The sequence below is a fragment of the Myxocyprinus asiaticus genome, chromosome 38 (genome assembly GCF_019703515.2).
Source record: "Myxocyprinus asiaticus isolate MX2 ecotype Aquarium Trade chromosome 38, UBuf_Myxa_2, whole genome shotgun sequence".
Lineage (NCBI taxonomy): Eukaryota > Metazoa > Chordata > Actinopteri > Cypriniformes > Catostomidae > Myxocyprinus > Myxocyprinus asiaticus.
In genome coordinates, this window is record NC_059381.1 from 34,289,257 (window position 1) to 34,306,503 (window position 17,247).

The 17,247-nt window shown below is 37.0% G+C and overlaps 2 protein-coding genes across 5 annotated transcripts in view; one reads left to right on the forward strand and one right to left on the reverse strand.

Moving 5' to 3' along the window:
• Positions 1–8,084, forward strand: part of LOC127429357 (transmembrane protein 164-like) — a 52,632-nt gene extending 44,548 nt beyond the window's left edge. For both annotated transcript variants that reach the window (XM_051678340.1, XM_051678341.1), the window contains 2 exons: positions 1,247–1,347; positions 6,189–8,084. In XM_051678340.1, the coding sequence (XP_051534300.1) occupies positions 1,247–1,347; positions 6,189–6,395 (308 nt within the window). In that variant the 3' untranslated portion in view covers positions 6,396–8,084. The remainder of the gene's footprint in view (positions 1–1,246; positions 1,348–6,188) is intronic.
• Positions 8,085–9,988: 1,904 nt separating this feature from the next.
• Positions 9,989–17,247, reverse strand: part of LOC127429362 (nuclear protein AMMECR1-like) — a 63,104-nt gene continuing 55,845 nt past the window's right edge. For all 3 annotated transcript variants that reach the window (XM_051678351.1, XM_051678352.1, XM_051678350.1), the window contains one exon: positions 9,989–15,932. In XM_051678351.1, coding sequence (XP_051534311.1) covers positions 15,818–15,932 — 115 coding nt within the window. In that variant the 3' untranslated portion in view covers positions 9,989–15,817. The remainder of the gene's footprint in view (positions 15,933–17,247) is intronic.

Genomic DNA, 17,247 nt, shown 5'->3' on the forward strand with positions numbered 1-17,247 from the left:
CTCCAGACTCTAGGACCTTGGTTTCCAAATGAAATACAAAACTTGTTCTCATCTGAAAAGAGGACTTTGGACCACTGGGCAACAGTCCAGTTCTTCTTCTCCTTAGCCCAGGTAAGACACCTCTGACATTGTCTGTGGTTCAGGAGTGGCTTAACAAGAGGAATACAACAACTGTAGCCAAATTCCTTGACACGTCTGTGTGTGGTGGCTCTTGATGCCTTGACCCCAGCCTCAGTCCATTCCTTGTGAAGTTCACCCAAATTCTTGAATCGATTTTGCTTGACAATCATAAGGCTGCGGTTCTCTCGGTTGGTTGTGCATCTTTTTCTTCCACACTTTTTCCTTCCACTCAACTTTCTGTTAACATGCTTGAATACAGCACTCTGTGAACAGCCAGCTTCTTTGGCAATGAATGTTTGTGGCTTACCCTCCTTGTGAAGGGTGTCAATGATTGTCTTCTGGACAACTGTCAGATCAGCAGTCTTCCCCATGATTGTGTAGCCTAGTGAACCAAACTGAGAGACCATTTTGAAGGCTCAGGAAACCTTTGCAGGTGTTTTGAGTTGATTAGCTGATTGGCATGTCACCATATTCTAATTTTTTGAGATAGTGAATTGGTTGGTTTTTGTTAAATGTGAGCCAAAATCATCACAATTAAAAGAACCAAATACTTAAACTACTTCAGTCTGTGTGCATTGAATTTATTTAATACACGAGTTTCACAATTTGAGTTGAATTACTGAAATAAATGAACTTTTCCACGACATTCTAATTTATTGAGATGCACCTGTATGATGAGAACAACTGTTAACATGTATAGAAGGTTTTGTATGGATAATTATGAAAACATCCTTGCACACCTTTGACGATCAGTATTAAGTGAATTGGATTAATTCAGTAACCATCCTGACTGATTCTTAAGTGTGTTTAATTCACCAAAAATAATGTTTTAAAAATGGATAGAAACATTTTCACACGTATTATTTGTTTTTTGTTTATTTCTCTATGTTCATATTATCATAGATTTAAAAATGTAGTAATTTGTATTTTTATGATGGCCTGGTAAAAGGTTACCAATTCCATTTTAATGGGACCTTCATATAGCAAGAAGAAAAAAGTTGAAATCTAGTATTGAAACAAATTATCAAGCATCCAAATAAATCTGCTATTCTGGCTTGAACAGATCTGTGCTCCACACATTCATATTGAATGTGAAGGCTGACTGTTTATCTGTCTCTCTTGTCAGGTGTGTATAAGCCGGAGCCTCTGAGTGACATGTGGTGGGCGCTGCTATCCACCGGCATCCTCTTCCTCTATCACTTCATCTTCCTCCAGGGCCTTGGAATGGTACGACACAGTCAAACACTCATGCTGATTTGCATGACAAGGGTTATTATAGTTATGAAAATTTCACTAGTTTTTAATTAGGGCTGTCGATTTAACATGTTAATTCAGTGTGATTAATTATTAAAAAAAACATGTTATTAAAAATTAACACAGTCATGCCCCCGGACCATAATAAGGAATGTAGACCTTTTTTGCAGTAATAACATATTTGATTTTTAATTGAAATTAACAGTACTTTCAAACCTGAAGTATTAATTTGAATCATTTTGGTCTTAATGGTGCATATATATATATATAATATATATATATATATATATATATATATATATATATATATATATATATATATATATATATATACATACATACACACACACATACACACTCTCTACCGCTGTGTTATATTTTAGCATCTTCAAAGTAGTCACCCTTTGCCTAGAATTTACAGACATGTACTCTTGACATTTTCTCAACCAACTTCTTGAGGTATCACCCTGGGATGCTTTTTAAACTGTATTGAAGGAGTTCCCATCTATGTTGGGCACTTATTGGCTGCTTTTCTTAATTATTTGGTCCAAGTCATCAATTTCAAAAACTTTTTTTTTTTTAATTACATTTTAATTTTGTAATGAATTAAATTAATATGGTGGCACAATTATATTTTTGTCTACAAAACTAATTTCAAACATTTAAGCATACGCCTTCAGATCAAAAGATTTTTAAGATCATGAGAAACATTTCAGTCAAGTGTTTCAAAACTTTTGAACGGCAGTGTAAATAACTAACAAAAGTTTAGAAATTATACAGAAAGTTATACAATATCTCAAAATCTAAATATATGCAATGAAAGTAAAGATTGTTCGAAATAGATGCAATAAAAATATGTAAAAGAAATTGACAGAAAAACATTCTGAAGCTGCTTAAAAGAAAAAAGAAAAGAAAATACTTCTATCCCAGCTTAATATGCAGAAAACTGTAAACACCATGTCTCTGTTGCACTACAAAAATTTTGTTTTGAGCAACCCGCTTAGACCTGTCCCAACAACATTACTCAACCAATGACGTGAGTTGGGGACGGGACTATCTGACTTTTTTGTACAACTGAAAGCAGAAAGCTATTTTGAAAACAACATTTATTTTTGCAATTCCATTCGGTGGTGCTAGTGGCGCAGAAATGACATATATCAGCTTTAATAGAGTGGCTTCAAAATTCACATATATCAGTGTATGACTGTGTATAATTTATGTTGCGGAGTAAAATATTAAAGTCTCTTCAAGTAAGTTTTACCACATAAATCCAAAAACGTTTTTCTAAAGAGGAAACCGATGGTTTGAAAATAATGAATCTTTTCCAGGCTTTAGGATGACAAACTTAAGTCCCAAATTTTTCTTCTAACACACCACCGCAAATTGTTCCCTTTGCCTATGATAACACAAAGAGCTTTAGAGCACCATATTTTAATAAAAAACTTTTCTATTATTATGCCTGTTGACAATCTACAGTGAATAAAAGCTGTGAATCGCTGTCAGTTTTTATATTTTCATTGCAAGCTGTTGGGTTATTTTGACTGTGGAGTGCACAGAATGTGGGGTAATGGTAAGGTGTGTGGTTGCCGTCTGTCTAAGGCATTATTCACCCACACCTATCATCATGCTGAACTCGGAGTGCATGTTGTCATTTTCCTGGAAATGCTTCAGAATTGCTTTCTGGTCCAGTGTGGCTAACAGTAGCAGTTAACTAAAATTCCTTTGCGTTGTTTGAAAGTTCATGCGATGACACTATTGAGAAGTGTTCGGTTGACTGTTGAGCAGGTTTTACAGTAATAAATGGTGTGACTCCAGTATTTGTTTCCCACTGGAGCAATCCGCCCATACTGATCTAATTATCGGCTAGCAGCATGTACTTCCAGTTCACACTTTTCATGGAAGCAGATGGTGCAACTTACACCAAGATGTGTCACTGCATATATCGCTTTCTCACCCAAAGTTTCAGAATGCGCTAGTCATTTTGAGGCTGGAACATACTCTACACAGGTATGCAAGTGCATATGTGAATTGTTTGGCTAACAAATTACAAGTTCTTTCCTGTATCTGTAACAAACCTCAAAAGTACACAAGTGGTTAATAAAATTACCTTTAAATGTCTGTGCTGTTAAACTAGATGTGTTGTTATTCAGGTAACTAGCGATAAACATTCTTATGATATCTAACTTGGTCAGCAAGATTCTGATGCTCCGCCATGACAGTAGTGGACCTGAAAGAGAAAACTGACAAAGTCCCTTTCAAGGCAAGTCTGTCCACTCACCGGCCAAGTTGGGAATGCTCACTGGCAGCTATTTTCTATGGATACAGAGGAGCCCTCTGATAGATAGGATGATAGAATGACGAAACACAGAATCTAAGAGGTCTTTCTTCATGTGAAATAAGGGCTCGTGGGTTTAATCAAAGAGCCTTAAAGTAACGTGTGAAAGTAAAGATAGAAATATTTTACTATTGCATTCTTTAATATCATAAAATATAATAGCTATTCAGGTTGGCTGGATATTCAAAATATTATTTTAATGTCATTAATACGTTTTTAAATCCTTAAAGGAAATCATGCAAAGGTTAAATATTAATAAATGACTTGTGAAGCACACATACATTTATGACAAAAGCATGACAACTTGTGACAATTAATCGTCATAATTGAGAAAGCCCTAAAACTGACAGTTAATCATCATAATCGTGAAAGCCCTAAAATGGACAATTAATCGATATAATCGTGAAAGCCCTAAAACGGACAGTTAATCGTCATAATCACGAAAGCCCTAAAACAGACAATTAAACGACATAATCGTGAAAGCCCTAAAACGGACAATTAAACGACATAATCACGAAAGCCCTGAAATGGAAAGTTAAACGACATTATCGAGAAAGCCCTGAAACGGACAATTAAACGACATTATCGCGAAAGCCCTGAAACGGACAATTAAACGACATTATCGCGAAAGCCCTGAAACGGACAGTTAAACGACATAATCGCGAAAGCCCTAAAACGGACAATTAAAAGACATAATCGCGAAAGCCCTAAAACGGACAATTAAACGACATTATCGCGAAAGCCCTGAAACGGACCGTTAATCGTCATAATCACGAAAGCCCTAAAACAGACAGTTAAACGACATAATCGTGAAAGCCCTAAAACGGACAATTAAACGACATAATCACGAAAGCCCTGAAACGGAAAGTTAAACGACATAATTGAGAAAGCCCTAAAACGGACCGTTAATCGTCATAATCGAGAAAGCCCTGAAACGGACAGTTAAACGACATAATCGCGAAAGCCCTGAAACGGACCGTTAATCGTCATAATCGAGAAAGCCCTGAAACAGACAGTTAAAAGACATAATCGCGAAAGCCCTGAAACAGACAGTTAAAAGACATAATCGCGAAAGCCCTGAAACAGACAGTTAAAAGACATAATCGCGAAAGCCCTGAAACGGACCGTTAAAAGACATAATCGCGAAAGCCCTGAAACGGACCGTTAAAAGACATAATCGCGAAAGCCCTGAAACGGACCGTTAATCGTCATAATCGCGAAAGCCCTAAAACGGACCGTTAATCGTCATAATCGCGAAAGCCCTAAAACGGACAATTAATCGGGAAAGCCCTAAAACGGACAATTAAACGACATAATCGTGAAAGCCCTTAAACTGACAATTAATCGTTATAATCGCAATAATTTGTTTAACAATTAATCATCAGCCAAATTTCATAATCCTTTAGCCAACACCTAAACCTAACCGATAGTGTTTTAAAAGCAAATTCGACATGAAAAACACATCTATGGAGCAACCACGTCATTTGTGTCGACTTCTATGGTACTTTAGCTTCACTTTCGTTTCAAGCGTCCTTAGCTGGGCTCGAGGCTCGGTCTCTGAGTCCAGAGTCCAACACTTTATCAGGTGAGCTACCGCGGAAGTTAATAACATTGAAATAAGTGTGTAAATGTAGGTGGGTCAGTAATACGTGTTAAAATGTATAGTTTTTCAAATTATACGGAAGAGTAAAAGTGTTTCGATATCATAATGTAGCAGTGTGTGAGAAAGTGTTAATGAAGTCATAATCAGCCGTTGTAGTCGTGATTTAATAAAACGCAGTTGTAGCGCCTCGAGTGTTAATTTCACCAGGAAACTGCAGCGAAACATAGAAAATGGCATGTGAAACTCAGTTGTAGTTATAGTAACGTTCATTCTATGAGACTAGGTTGGATGCATCATGGCAGAATGAATCTTTATTATTTATTATTAAATGTGTTTTGAAAAGGCAGCTAAAAAGTGTTGCAATACAGAGAAATGGCTTAATTAACACCAGGTTTTTTCAATCTATTAACCCAATAATGATGTTTGGACATCAAATAAATTATACTACTGGGTCTTTGGTACAACATACATTTAAAAAAAAAAATCAAAATTGTTATTTTGTTTATACTACATTTAACAGTCCTAATTTTGAAGCTGGACGTGATGCGTTAATGAGAAATTAACTAGAAAATTCTTTTAAAATCTAAAATAAAACATTAAATCCTTTGCTATCTTTATGTGCAAGATGGAGCACATGCATATATCTATTGTGTTCAACATTCAGAATAGAATTTCACATTGATTTCTATATAAATTCTCACTGCCGTGGTTCAAGCTCAGTTTCGTGAGAACTACACTATTGTTGACTAAATAAAAACAAAACCTTTTTCAACAAACATTTTTGGCAGTAGTTTTGTTGATGAGATTAACACTGACACCATTAGTCATCGTGGCCCTATAATGACTAACTCAATCTCTCATTTCGTCTCCCACCAGTTGACGGAAGTGAATCTGAACAACATGCTGTGTCCAGCTGTCTCGGACCCCTTCTACGGACCATGGTACAGAGTGTGGGCGACGGGCCACCAGACCGCCCTGACATTAGTGCACGGCAAGGCCTTGACCATCCTCTCACAACACACCGCTCCAGCGGGCCGGCATCTACTGGACATAGCACGTCTACGTAACAAGAAGTTGGACTAATATTGTTTTATCTGCAGTCTTACACGGACAAAATCAGACACTCCTGTAACTGGATTTGTACGGCATCCTATACATACTAAACTTTTTTTATTTTGTTTGTTGCTGGTTGTAACAACTTTCAGTCCAAGCAAACAGTCGCACATGCATTTTCAAAGTTGGGTAACCAGTTGGAAGACTGTTTTTGCACTGTAACAGCAGGCAACAGTTGGACTCGAGCAACACAAACCTTAGACTTGCCTTGTTCTTTTTAGTTCAGAGGTTTTGCAAAATGAAGATTCAGTGAACTCGGAACAGACGTAATCTTTCTTCTCAAGTTGCCTTTCTTCAATTACACTCATCTAACAGGCATGGGGCCAACCCAGTTTCCATTTACATTGCTTTTCGCTTAGTAGCTGTTGCGTTGTCATCGACACTATTTCCTCAAGCTTTGCTTGCTGGCTCTCAGATGAATTGTGTTCATCTCAAAATGACATTTTGTGAATATTGTCAACCTTTTGTGTGTAGTGATGCTGTATGTTCGGGAGATTTTGCAGTCTATTTCTTCGTGATGCCTGTGTGTAAATCGTCTCAACTCCAAATGACCAAGCCGAGGCCATTATCTTTGTTCACACCCACAATATCAAACAACAATTTCTGTTGGCTGAAGGTGACTTTGATTCGATTCTTTAAGTGGCCACACACTTGATGCTGATGGCCAGTAGATAGCCAGTATGATCATTTTTAATTTTAGTTTTTAGTTTTCAGTCTTTTAATTTTTCAAACTGATTGCTACTCTTTAGATTTTCCTTATAAGGGAAGTTGCAAAGATTCAAGCTTATATCCGCCTCAGTAAATGCAATGTTTTACAGTCAAAAGTTTTAGCTGCACACAACAGGTGTTCAATTCAATGCATATTCAATGGTGCCAGTGAGACACTTACAATGGAAGTGAATGGGGCCAATCAGTAAAGGTTAAAATACATGCATTAATTCTTCTGTTAAAACATGTATTAAATGCTTTTAAGCTTCACATTTCTGCCTTTTAAACCTCCAAACATTGGCCCCCTTCACTTCCATTGTAAGTGCCTCACTGTAACTTAGATTTTTGCTGCTTCTTTTTTTTAAAGGAGGGACGAGTCAGAATAATTTTTTTGTGGTAATCGCCATAAATGCTGTCGATTGAGCTCAACTTGAATTGAACACTGAATATTCCTTTATTTATGACTTGAAGTGTTCTTTGTTTCATTTGTACTTGTTGGCATTATTGCCTTCACCTTATATCATCTAAGGAAAATATCAAGGTAAAAAGAGCAGCAGTTTAATAGAAAGTTTAATACTATGTAAACAAATCACAGAATCCATAAAAGGTCCCTTTCTGCAAGTTTCCACCTAAAATGCCCTGCACTTTAAGGAATGCCATTTTTGGGTTATTTTGAGCAGAATGACAGCCTCAAATATTTTTAGTTGAACTTCCTCTAAAGTGTATTACACTGCTGTCAAGAGCTCAAGCCCAGAAATTCCATGAATTTCCAGATTTGAACAGTTTGTAGCTGTTGGGTTTGTGCTGATACATGTTGAATGAAGTCTGTGAAATGAGAGTGATCCCACTATATAAATGTATATGTCTTGACTGAAAGGGAATACAATGACGATTAGTCTTTTTGTACATGAGTTTTTGTGAAATGTTACATATTAAAAATCTTCTCCACAATTTTGCTTCCTGAAGTTTTTCCTTGATTTGCCATTTATAGAAGTGGTCTTCTGTTTAACTACAGTGGGCATGAAACATGATCAGAACGTTTTGTGTAACTTGTTCAGTAAGCCTTTGACTTATATTCTCATATTCATACGTTTTTGTGTTTTCAAAATGTTAGTTTGTTACCTGCTGCTGACAACCTGTAAATTGTGCATAAAAGGCATCTGGATGTTAGTGAAAGTAACCTTAAAGGGTCATGAAACTCTAAATGACATTTTATTATTAACAGATATATGTTGCACATGGTAGAAGATAATAGCCACCTACATACTACAAAGCTGTGTGAGTGAATCCCCTAAATTTTAATTCCTCAGAGTGCAACAGTCTATTTCCATAGATTATAAGATATTGTTGAAAATCAATTAAAGGCAGACCTACCATAAGCCCTGTGGTTGTTCATCGATGTTTTATGCTTCCGTTGAAGCCATCTGTATGTTATATTAACTACATTACCCATGGTACAGCAAAGAAAGATCTACCAATCAGAGAACCGCGGCTAAAGAAACCCATGAAACGTGCCTCAGATCGACCGCCCACTCATGACGCACTGTGAATTACGTAATCGAGTCAGTCTTCCTTTACACTTAAACTGCTTATATATTTGTATAAATTGGAATATTTTGCAATGAACATAAAATATATTGTTTCTATGCTTATAAACAACAACCTAAAATCCATAGTTTTCCTTTTTTAATTACATAACTCTCAATGCTTCAAGCATCGATCGCCTGCTCACCCACCCACTTTTTCAGCCATCCCAGTTCCGGAAGGGTTTCTCATTTTACTTCAATAGGTATTTCATAAGAGTCGTAAACCATGAACTAAACCAACCAGCTCTGAGGTGAATCTCAACATTACAAACTTTAAATTGAAGCAAAACATCTGTAAATCTGACAAAAAGACAAACACACAAGACTCTGTACTTACCGTCTTTAATGAGGGAATTAACTACAATCCCATAAAGCACTGTGAATGATGTAATCGAATGACAAATTATGGGGGGAAAAAATAAAACTGTTGATTTAAAAGATTAATTAAACCAAAAATAAAAATTCAGTCATTGTTTACTCACCTCTATGTTGTTTTAACTCCATATGACTTTGTCTTAACACAAAGGAAAAAAATGTTGTGCACAAAATTTATTGAAAAAACAATGTTGTGCTCATACAATGGCAGTTTATGGTGACCACCTCTTCAAGCTTCAAAAGAACACAAAAGTATAATTCAGGAGTCTAATAAATTATTCCATGAGACTCATGATTGTTATGAAAGCATATGATAAGGTTTGGTGAGAAACAAACTGAAATCGAATGTGTTTAGTAAAAATGTTCACTGAGTGTTGATCTCCTGTACACGTTCATAATGGTGCACGAGAGCAACAGTTCACGCAGCAGCTTACATTTGTAAGGTGCTGTATCCACTAAAGTTTTGCTAGCTGGTACATTCTTCAATATTTACAACAGAGCTCACGGTAGGTCTGTCTTTAAAGTTTAGAAGTTATCGTAAAAGATCAATTTGCCTATGGAGAAATGAATGGGATTTTTACTTCTGCCGTTATCATGGGCGTGGATTAAAGAATATTTGAAATTCATTCAGCATATATGGAGGTCCATTTCACATGCAAACTCCAAATTAACTAATATTTACAAAAGTTTCATGAATGAGGCCCAATGTTTTCCCATCAGAAATAAAGCAATCAAAACACACAAAGCATAAAAACACAGAAGGCTTGTTCTTTCAGAATTTTTTTATTGGATAAATGATTTAAAAGGTAATAACAATAATGTTTTAAAACTACATTATCATCGCCACAGCCATAGCTCACATACCCACAGATAACCCATCTATATGCCACCCCCACCCCCCCACCCCGCCCCACACTCCCAACACATTTTTTTTGTTGATTTTGTCGTTTTTGTCTTTTTTCTTCTTTTTTTTTTTTTTTTTTTTGAGCCATACTACCATATTCATAAATGCCCATTTCAAGTCTCATCACACTAACAGCAATTCAATGGGGTAAAGGATCTAATTCTACATGGGAGTTGTGTTAAATTTTTTTTTTAAGCATTTCCTTTGTTTCTGTTTTTTTTTTTTTTTTTAAACGCAAGTTTTCGCCAGGTTGTTACTTCCACAATTTCAAGTTTCTAAAGCAAAGATAATTCAAAATTAAAATAGAAACAACAAAAAGTGGTGGGTATGGGGGGGCTACGCCAGGCAACCCCAGTGCCCGCACCGACAACACTGCACGCTGTCGATCATTGCTCGGCACATTCAAAACTCATTTCCCAAAGTTCCAGAACATAGAAAACCACTAAAATAATATTAGAAACTAGTTCCAAAATTTCTTTTGAAAAGAATCAACTCGATGTACAAAAACAGTCATTGTGTTTACTTTTTTTTTGCTTTGTATTTTTTTTTTACAAAAAAAGTTTAAACAAGTTTATTGTAGTTCTCATGTCATTTATTATTTTTTAATCATCATCATTATTATTTATACGTGTTTTTTTTTTTGTTGTTTTTTTTTTCCATATCAGTGCGATTGTAGGCCAGTGCAGCTACTGGGTCCAGAGTAAAGAAAAGAGGCTTTATTTTTCTCCTTACATGGCATTTAAAAATAAGGATTAACTCATCTTTTGTATAAAGTATAACTGCTGGTCTTAGGAAAAAACACATTTAAGAAACCCATTAATCTAAGAGGCACGCTATGGGGTTTTCTTTCTTTACAAAAATATATAATAATAACAATGATGAAAAAAAATAAAAAATGTGCAACCTACAATTATGCTCATTGACACCGTGCAAGGTCTCAAAGACAGCTACAAAGAAAATTCAATGAACTATGGTTGCTAAAAACCTTAAACAATATCAGAAATTGTACACACAAAAAGAAAACAAATACACAGAAATAAAAGACATTTCTCTTGCAGGAAAGGTTTTTGGAAGGACAGGAAGGCAGGTCTGTAGAGCAGCATTTGGACATGGCTAGAGGCATCTTTGGTTCGATTGAACACACAATAGTAACATGAGCCTAACACAATCCAAACGACTACAGGTTTGATGGCGAATGCGAAGCTCGCATGTCGGTGTTAGAACCCGACGTTTATGCCAAAAATGAGTAAAAAACAAACACTAATCCCAGTTGTGTTGAGAATAATGGAAAATGGAGGACTGGGCAAAACATGGGAGTAAAAATGGGTTTTGTCCAAGAAATGGCCACCAACAAGCACACTTTCAACTTATCTTTAAACAATTTTACTGAAGGATAGGTGCTGTAATCTAAGATGTCAGGGATTTTAAAAAGTTCACCATTGTTCCCAAAGTGCATTTTCAAAAACAACTACTATGAAACTCCAACTGAATTATCCAACTTCCAATCAACCAAAGTGTGCAAACGTGTCAGATAACATTGAGATGTTTTTCATCATTTGGGTGATTCTCAGAAAACCTGTCAAGAGAATGTCTTGGTCATATTTAACCCAAATCAATATAAAGAATATATAAAATGATGCTTTGCATGAAGAAAATGAAGCCTACATTTATGACCATTAAGATCTTTTGAATTATGACATTATTTTCGGGACACTTAAGCACATTTTACCCCCAGCTGTCATTACCGCAACGCATTCAGACACTTTCACTATTCCCATTCTTTTTAATGATGATTCTCATTACCGTACCAGTCATTTCTTTACTGTATTACAGTAAAATAAGATGCTGTTGTACTATATGTTTTTCATTCAAATCTGCAAAATGAGAGATAGTATCAAGGGAGTGCTACCTTATGTATAAATACAATTTAAATGTCATTTCTTTCACAATGCGGTAATGAAAATCGGGGGGTAAATGCGGGTAACTGTCATAATGTCTCAATGGTCATAAAAATAGGCTTCATTTTCTATATGCAAAATATAACTTCTTATTGGTTTCTTTTAATTTTGGAGTAAATCACAACTAAAACAAGTTTTTGTATATAATGTTGCTCGCAACAAAATGAAAAAATTATTTTTTGAACGGGATATTGGAGCGAAAAAGTATATTTTGCGCTCTGAACACATGGCATTATCATTATCACAGTATCGCAGTAGTTTTGGCCCTATTTAGGCAAAAACATCCCTTGTGAACTACAAAAGCTGGTTGCCAAAGGTTTAGTTCACTCAAAAATGAATTTTTTTGTCATTTACTCACCACGTTTACTCATAGAACACAAAAGAAAAATTCCATGAAGAATGTTCTGGTCACTTCCCTCCTTGCAATTACAATAAATGGGGACTGGAACATAAATTTAGTCACATGGACCAATTTTATGGTACGGTTTTGCATTATTTTTCATTGTACATTGTTCACAGTATTATTCATTGTAATTGCAAGGAAAAGAGCAACAAAAATTTCTCCTTTTGTGTTCCACCTCAGAAAGAAAGTAATTTAAGTTTGGAGGTGGCATAAATGACCGTATTTTTATTTTTAGGTAAACTATCCCTTTCAAAGCCAGCCGTAGTTCAAAATGGCAATGCACATGAATGTGAACAACTGCCCAGAGATGACATTTGACAGTCCTATCTACAACAGATGAGATGCATATGCCCGTATGCCCCAGGCCATGAGGGAAAGATGGGGTTAGACTCGTGACTCCATGTCCTTTCAAACCTGCAGGAGATTTCGTTACACACTGGTAGGAGAAAAAAACACCTGTAAAACAGATCTGCATATTTCGAGGATAATAATAAAGTCTGATATGATCAATGAATCCGCATGACCAGTCACATTTACTGCGACCACCCCCAACACAGGGTCTGATAGCACCATTTTATATTGTCATTTTTCTCATATATCTATATAGCAGTGAAACGAGCATGCCGTGTTTTTGTTTTTTTGTTTTTTTTTACAGGAGGCCTCCTATTCATACATGCACAACTAATGTATTGCAAATGTGTATACACTTTTTTTCACACATGCAAACGGTTGGTTTTGCAGCAGAAAATATGTTCAGTTTGTGCTGTTTTTTTTTTAATGTGGACCAGAAAACGAGGCTCTGATTGGTCAACTACAGGACGATAAAATAAGCAGCGGGTTCAAAACCGAGGCCATAAAGTGGCGTAAAATGTCATTTAAAGGGCATTTACGAAACCGAGACTTGACGATTGCGTCACCACATTTTTCGTAAGGTAGATGGGATTTAGATAACAAATAGGAAAACAGTCGCAATTGGGCAGTGGAAGGCCTCACTAAAAGGAAAACAAATAATCACTTGACAGTTTCGTCCAATTGCTCGATGCGCAACGTCCAAAGTAGCACAATGCGATTCAGTCTCAAACGGGAAGACATGCAAATAGTTGAGCATTCAGAGCGATATTTCTTTTTCCACATCGTAACCATTTTTTAAGGCAACACAACTGAAATCAGTTTTTTGTTTTATGTTTTGTTGAGTTGGAGAATGACTGTGGATGGAACACTGAAAGCCCTTAACATTTTGCATATGAAAAAGACTGAAAAAGTTCTCTGATGTCGAGAACGCCTCTCCATTTCATCCTTGTAGTAATGATCAAACTTCTTCCAAGAGCTAGTCTTCTGCATCTACAGACTAATGCCACGTCCACACTAATCCATTTTCATTTGAAAACAGCATGTTCAGCTTCCAAATGTATGTGGTTATGGAGAGCCTTTTTCGTTAGTCCCCATTTTTTGGTGGAGGAAAATGTCACTCTAGTGTGGATGAGATGCATAAATACCAAAAATCAACGTGTTTTCAATGAAAACGTATTAGTGTGGACATGGCCTGACAACTCAATATATTCTGTCTTCAGTCTAGTAAATAGTTCTCATAATAGCTGTATGTAAATAAAGGCAACCTCTTAATCCAGCTTTACGAAAAGTTGTATTCAATGTCGAATAGTGAATAACTTTCTGGTGTTATATTGCAGAGCCGACGTGATCTAAACTAGCTTCACCACAAGATATCGAGGAGCTCAGTGGCTACCATAGCAGTGGTATCTCCTCGACCTGAGGACGATCTTCTCCATTATGGAAACCGTTTAGCTTGTGGCGTTTGTATGGACATGTAAACATTGTTCGTTCCAAGCATGATGAGGTGACACGGTGGCATACGATGACCATTTCAACACTGAGCTAATGTCTAAAAGAATGACATGGCTCAGCTACAAAGATCTTAAAGGAATAGTTCAGCCAAAAATAAATCCTGTCGTTGTTTACTCCAAACCCAACTTACTTTGTTCCATGGAAGAAAGTAAGTCATTCAGATTTGGAATCATATAACGGTAAGTATATGATGACAACATGTGGAATTTTTCGTGAACTATTCCATTAAGTAGAGACACGCAAGTTAAACCTGATCAGATTCCTCCACAAGACCAGAAGAATAAAACTGAGCATTTAAAACCACTTCCAAAGGGCAGGAGTGAAGACTTCAGTACCAGGTAAACGGACCAGAGGAGAATTGAATTAAAAACAGCCATTTGGAGCAACCACCCTGCCGCAGCATGCATTAAAAAGAGTATGGCTTTTTTTTTTTACGCTTGTCCCTGTCATTTGTCCTTAGTCTCGCACAAAGGTTTTCCTCTCTGTGTGATGAAATAAGAGTGTTACAAAATACTGGGTATATAAGACAAATTCAGACAGCCCTCTGCTCACAAACCTAGTTTTCAAGAGACGTTCCTCGGACAAGAAAAGTCTTATTGTTACTTTGAAATGGAAAGACTAACCACAGATCATCTTGTGATCAACACTAGCAACACCAAACACAATACAAAGTAAAGACATCACAGGACGTAACAGATTAATATGCTTCTTGTTTATCTTAAGAATATTAACACTACACAAAAAAGGGCAAACTGACTGTTTAAGTAAAGATTAAGTAAATTCAATTCAAGGGAACTCCGATAATGCTAAGTGTGGCACTCGTTTGCATTATGGGTTAATATTGCGGCGCACCCAATTGCTTATTTATCTAGTGGTTTCAATCTTCTAATGAGTTTGTCCACACGATGGCAAAAAAACAAACACATGACTGATTTAACTAGTTCTTCATTGACTAACTCAGCTGCACAGAATGACCCACGACAATAATGTTAACAATAAAACAGAAAACATACCTAACGAAAGAAAAATATCAGCGGAATCGCACAGAGAGGAAAGAGAATCCCTCGAACCCTGCGGTTACCTACATGATATCAACAAAAACGAATGAGAAATTATTAAAGAAAAAAAGGTTTTGTTGAACAAACAAAACTGCGGCAAATAAATCAAGCAAACTTTGAGCAAAGTATCTTTTCTTCAAGACTAGCCCGTCATTAATATTACTTATTTCCATCCACAGACTCAAAAAACCTGATTAGGAAATTTGTTGGAACAAAATTTAATTTAGATAACAAAAAAACTTAGTACTTGTTTATTTTCTTTTAAAATAAAATAAGAGAAGGGGTTAAATGTCGATATATATGCTGCAAAAACGAAATTAATACAAAGAATAAAAATAAATGAATTGTATTTTTTTTTTTCGTTTCATATTCACTTATTTGCCACCCGCTGCCATGCCGCCATCTGATTGTCGACATGGCAACGGAAACTATCATCATAAAATGGTACAGTAGTAGAGATAGCTAGACCACGAGGGGGCGGGCTCTCCCGGGAAGAGGTCCGCGGAGAGGTCCAGTGACTGGTCATGCGGCTCGCTGTCAGGAATAATGGTTGTAAGGAGGGAGAGGGTGCCCGATGCCATTCTGGTAGTGATGGTGCTGCCGATGGGCGATATATTCTGCGTAGCTCATCGTCATCTTTTCACTACGGTACCTAAAACAATGGGGAAAAGGGGCAACTGTTAGAACAGTGGACATTAGGGCTGGGTAATATGGCTAAAAAAATTATATCGCAATATTTAATACGAGATTTTATGTGCACCAACATAATACATAGTAATAAACAGAAATATTTCATATTTTATTTGATCTGGGGCTTGGATAGCTCAGCGAGTATTGACGCCGACTACCACCCCTGGAGTCGCGAGTTCGAATCCAGGGCGTGCTGAGTGACTCCAGCCAGGTCTCCTAAGCAACCAAATTCGCCCGGTTGCTAGGGAGGGTAGAGTCACATGGGGTAACCTCCTCATGGTCGCGATTAGTGGTTCTCACTCTCAATGGGGTGCGTGGTAAGTTGTGCGTGGATCACAGAGAGTAGCATGAGCCTCCACATGCTGTGAGTCTCCGCGGTGTCATGCACAACGAGCCACATGATAAGATGCGTGGATTGACTGGCTCAGAAGCGGAGGCAACTGAGACTTGTCCTCCCAGATTGTGGTAACCGTGCCACCACGGGACCTACTAAGTAGTGGGAATTGTGCATTCCAAATTGGGAGAAAAGGGGATAATAAAAAAAAGAATAATAATTATCTCTATTTTTACAACAGCATTAAGACTTCTGTGAACATTTTTGAGTAATGGCACGAATGAATTGCTGAAAAAGTTTGTCTTTTCAGATTAAAGGCCAACAAAATAGAAGAACGAACGGGTGTTATGTAATTTAGAACAAAATCCGGCCAAAAAGAAGGTGTTTTTGCGTTTGTTTCGGTGGTTCCTAACAGCTCGCCTGAGCGACCTTTTAGGAAAACTTCTGACCAGCTGCTAAACACTTTACTGCCATTGGTCCACATCACCAGTAGGTGTGACCTTGAGCTCCACCTACTTTGAGGCTGACAGCTAATTCTCGTTCAGTCAGTTGAGAACAGTCAACATGAACACACCGTCGTACAGAGTTATTAGCGAGCTGGTGCAAACTTACCTATATCTGTACGATCGTTCGCTTAGAGACCTTTTCCAAGACCATGTCAAGTGCTTTTTTTGTTTAAATTAGTCTACAAAAAGAATCAAATCTACTCAAATACTCTCAAGTGCCCATTCACTCATGTGCCATCTGCAGCGAAAGCCATTCACACATCTGCCCAGAGTAAGATGTGCCTCTCTTATCATCATTCTTTTGTCTGCAGGGGCATAGATTCCAGGGGGGAATAATCAAAACAAGTACGTACAACCCCCTCCCCCCCAATAACATGATTAATGGAAACAAGTAAATGCTTCATGCGGCAACGACACCCCCCCACCCCCCACCCCCA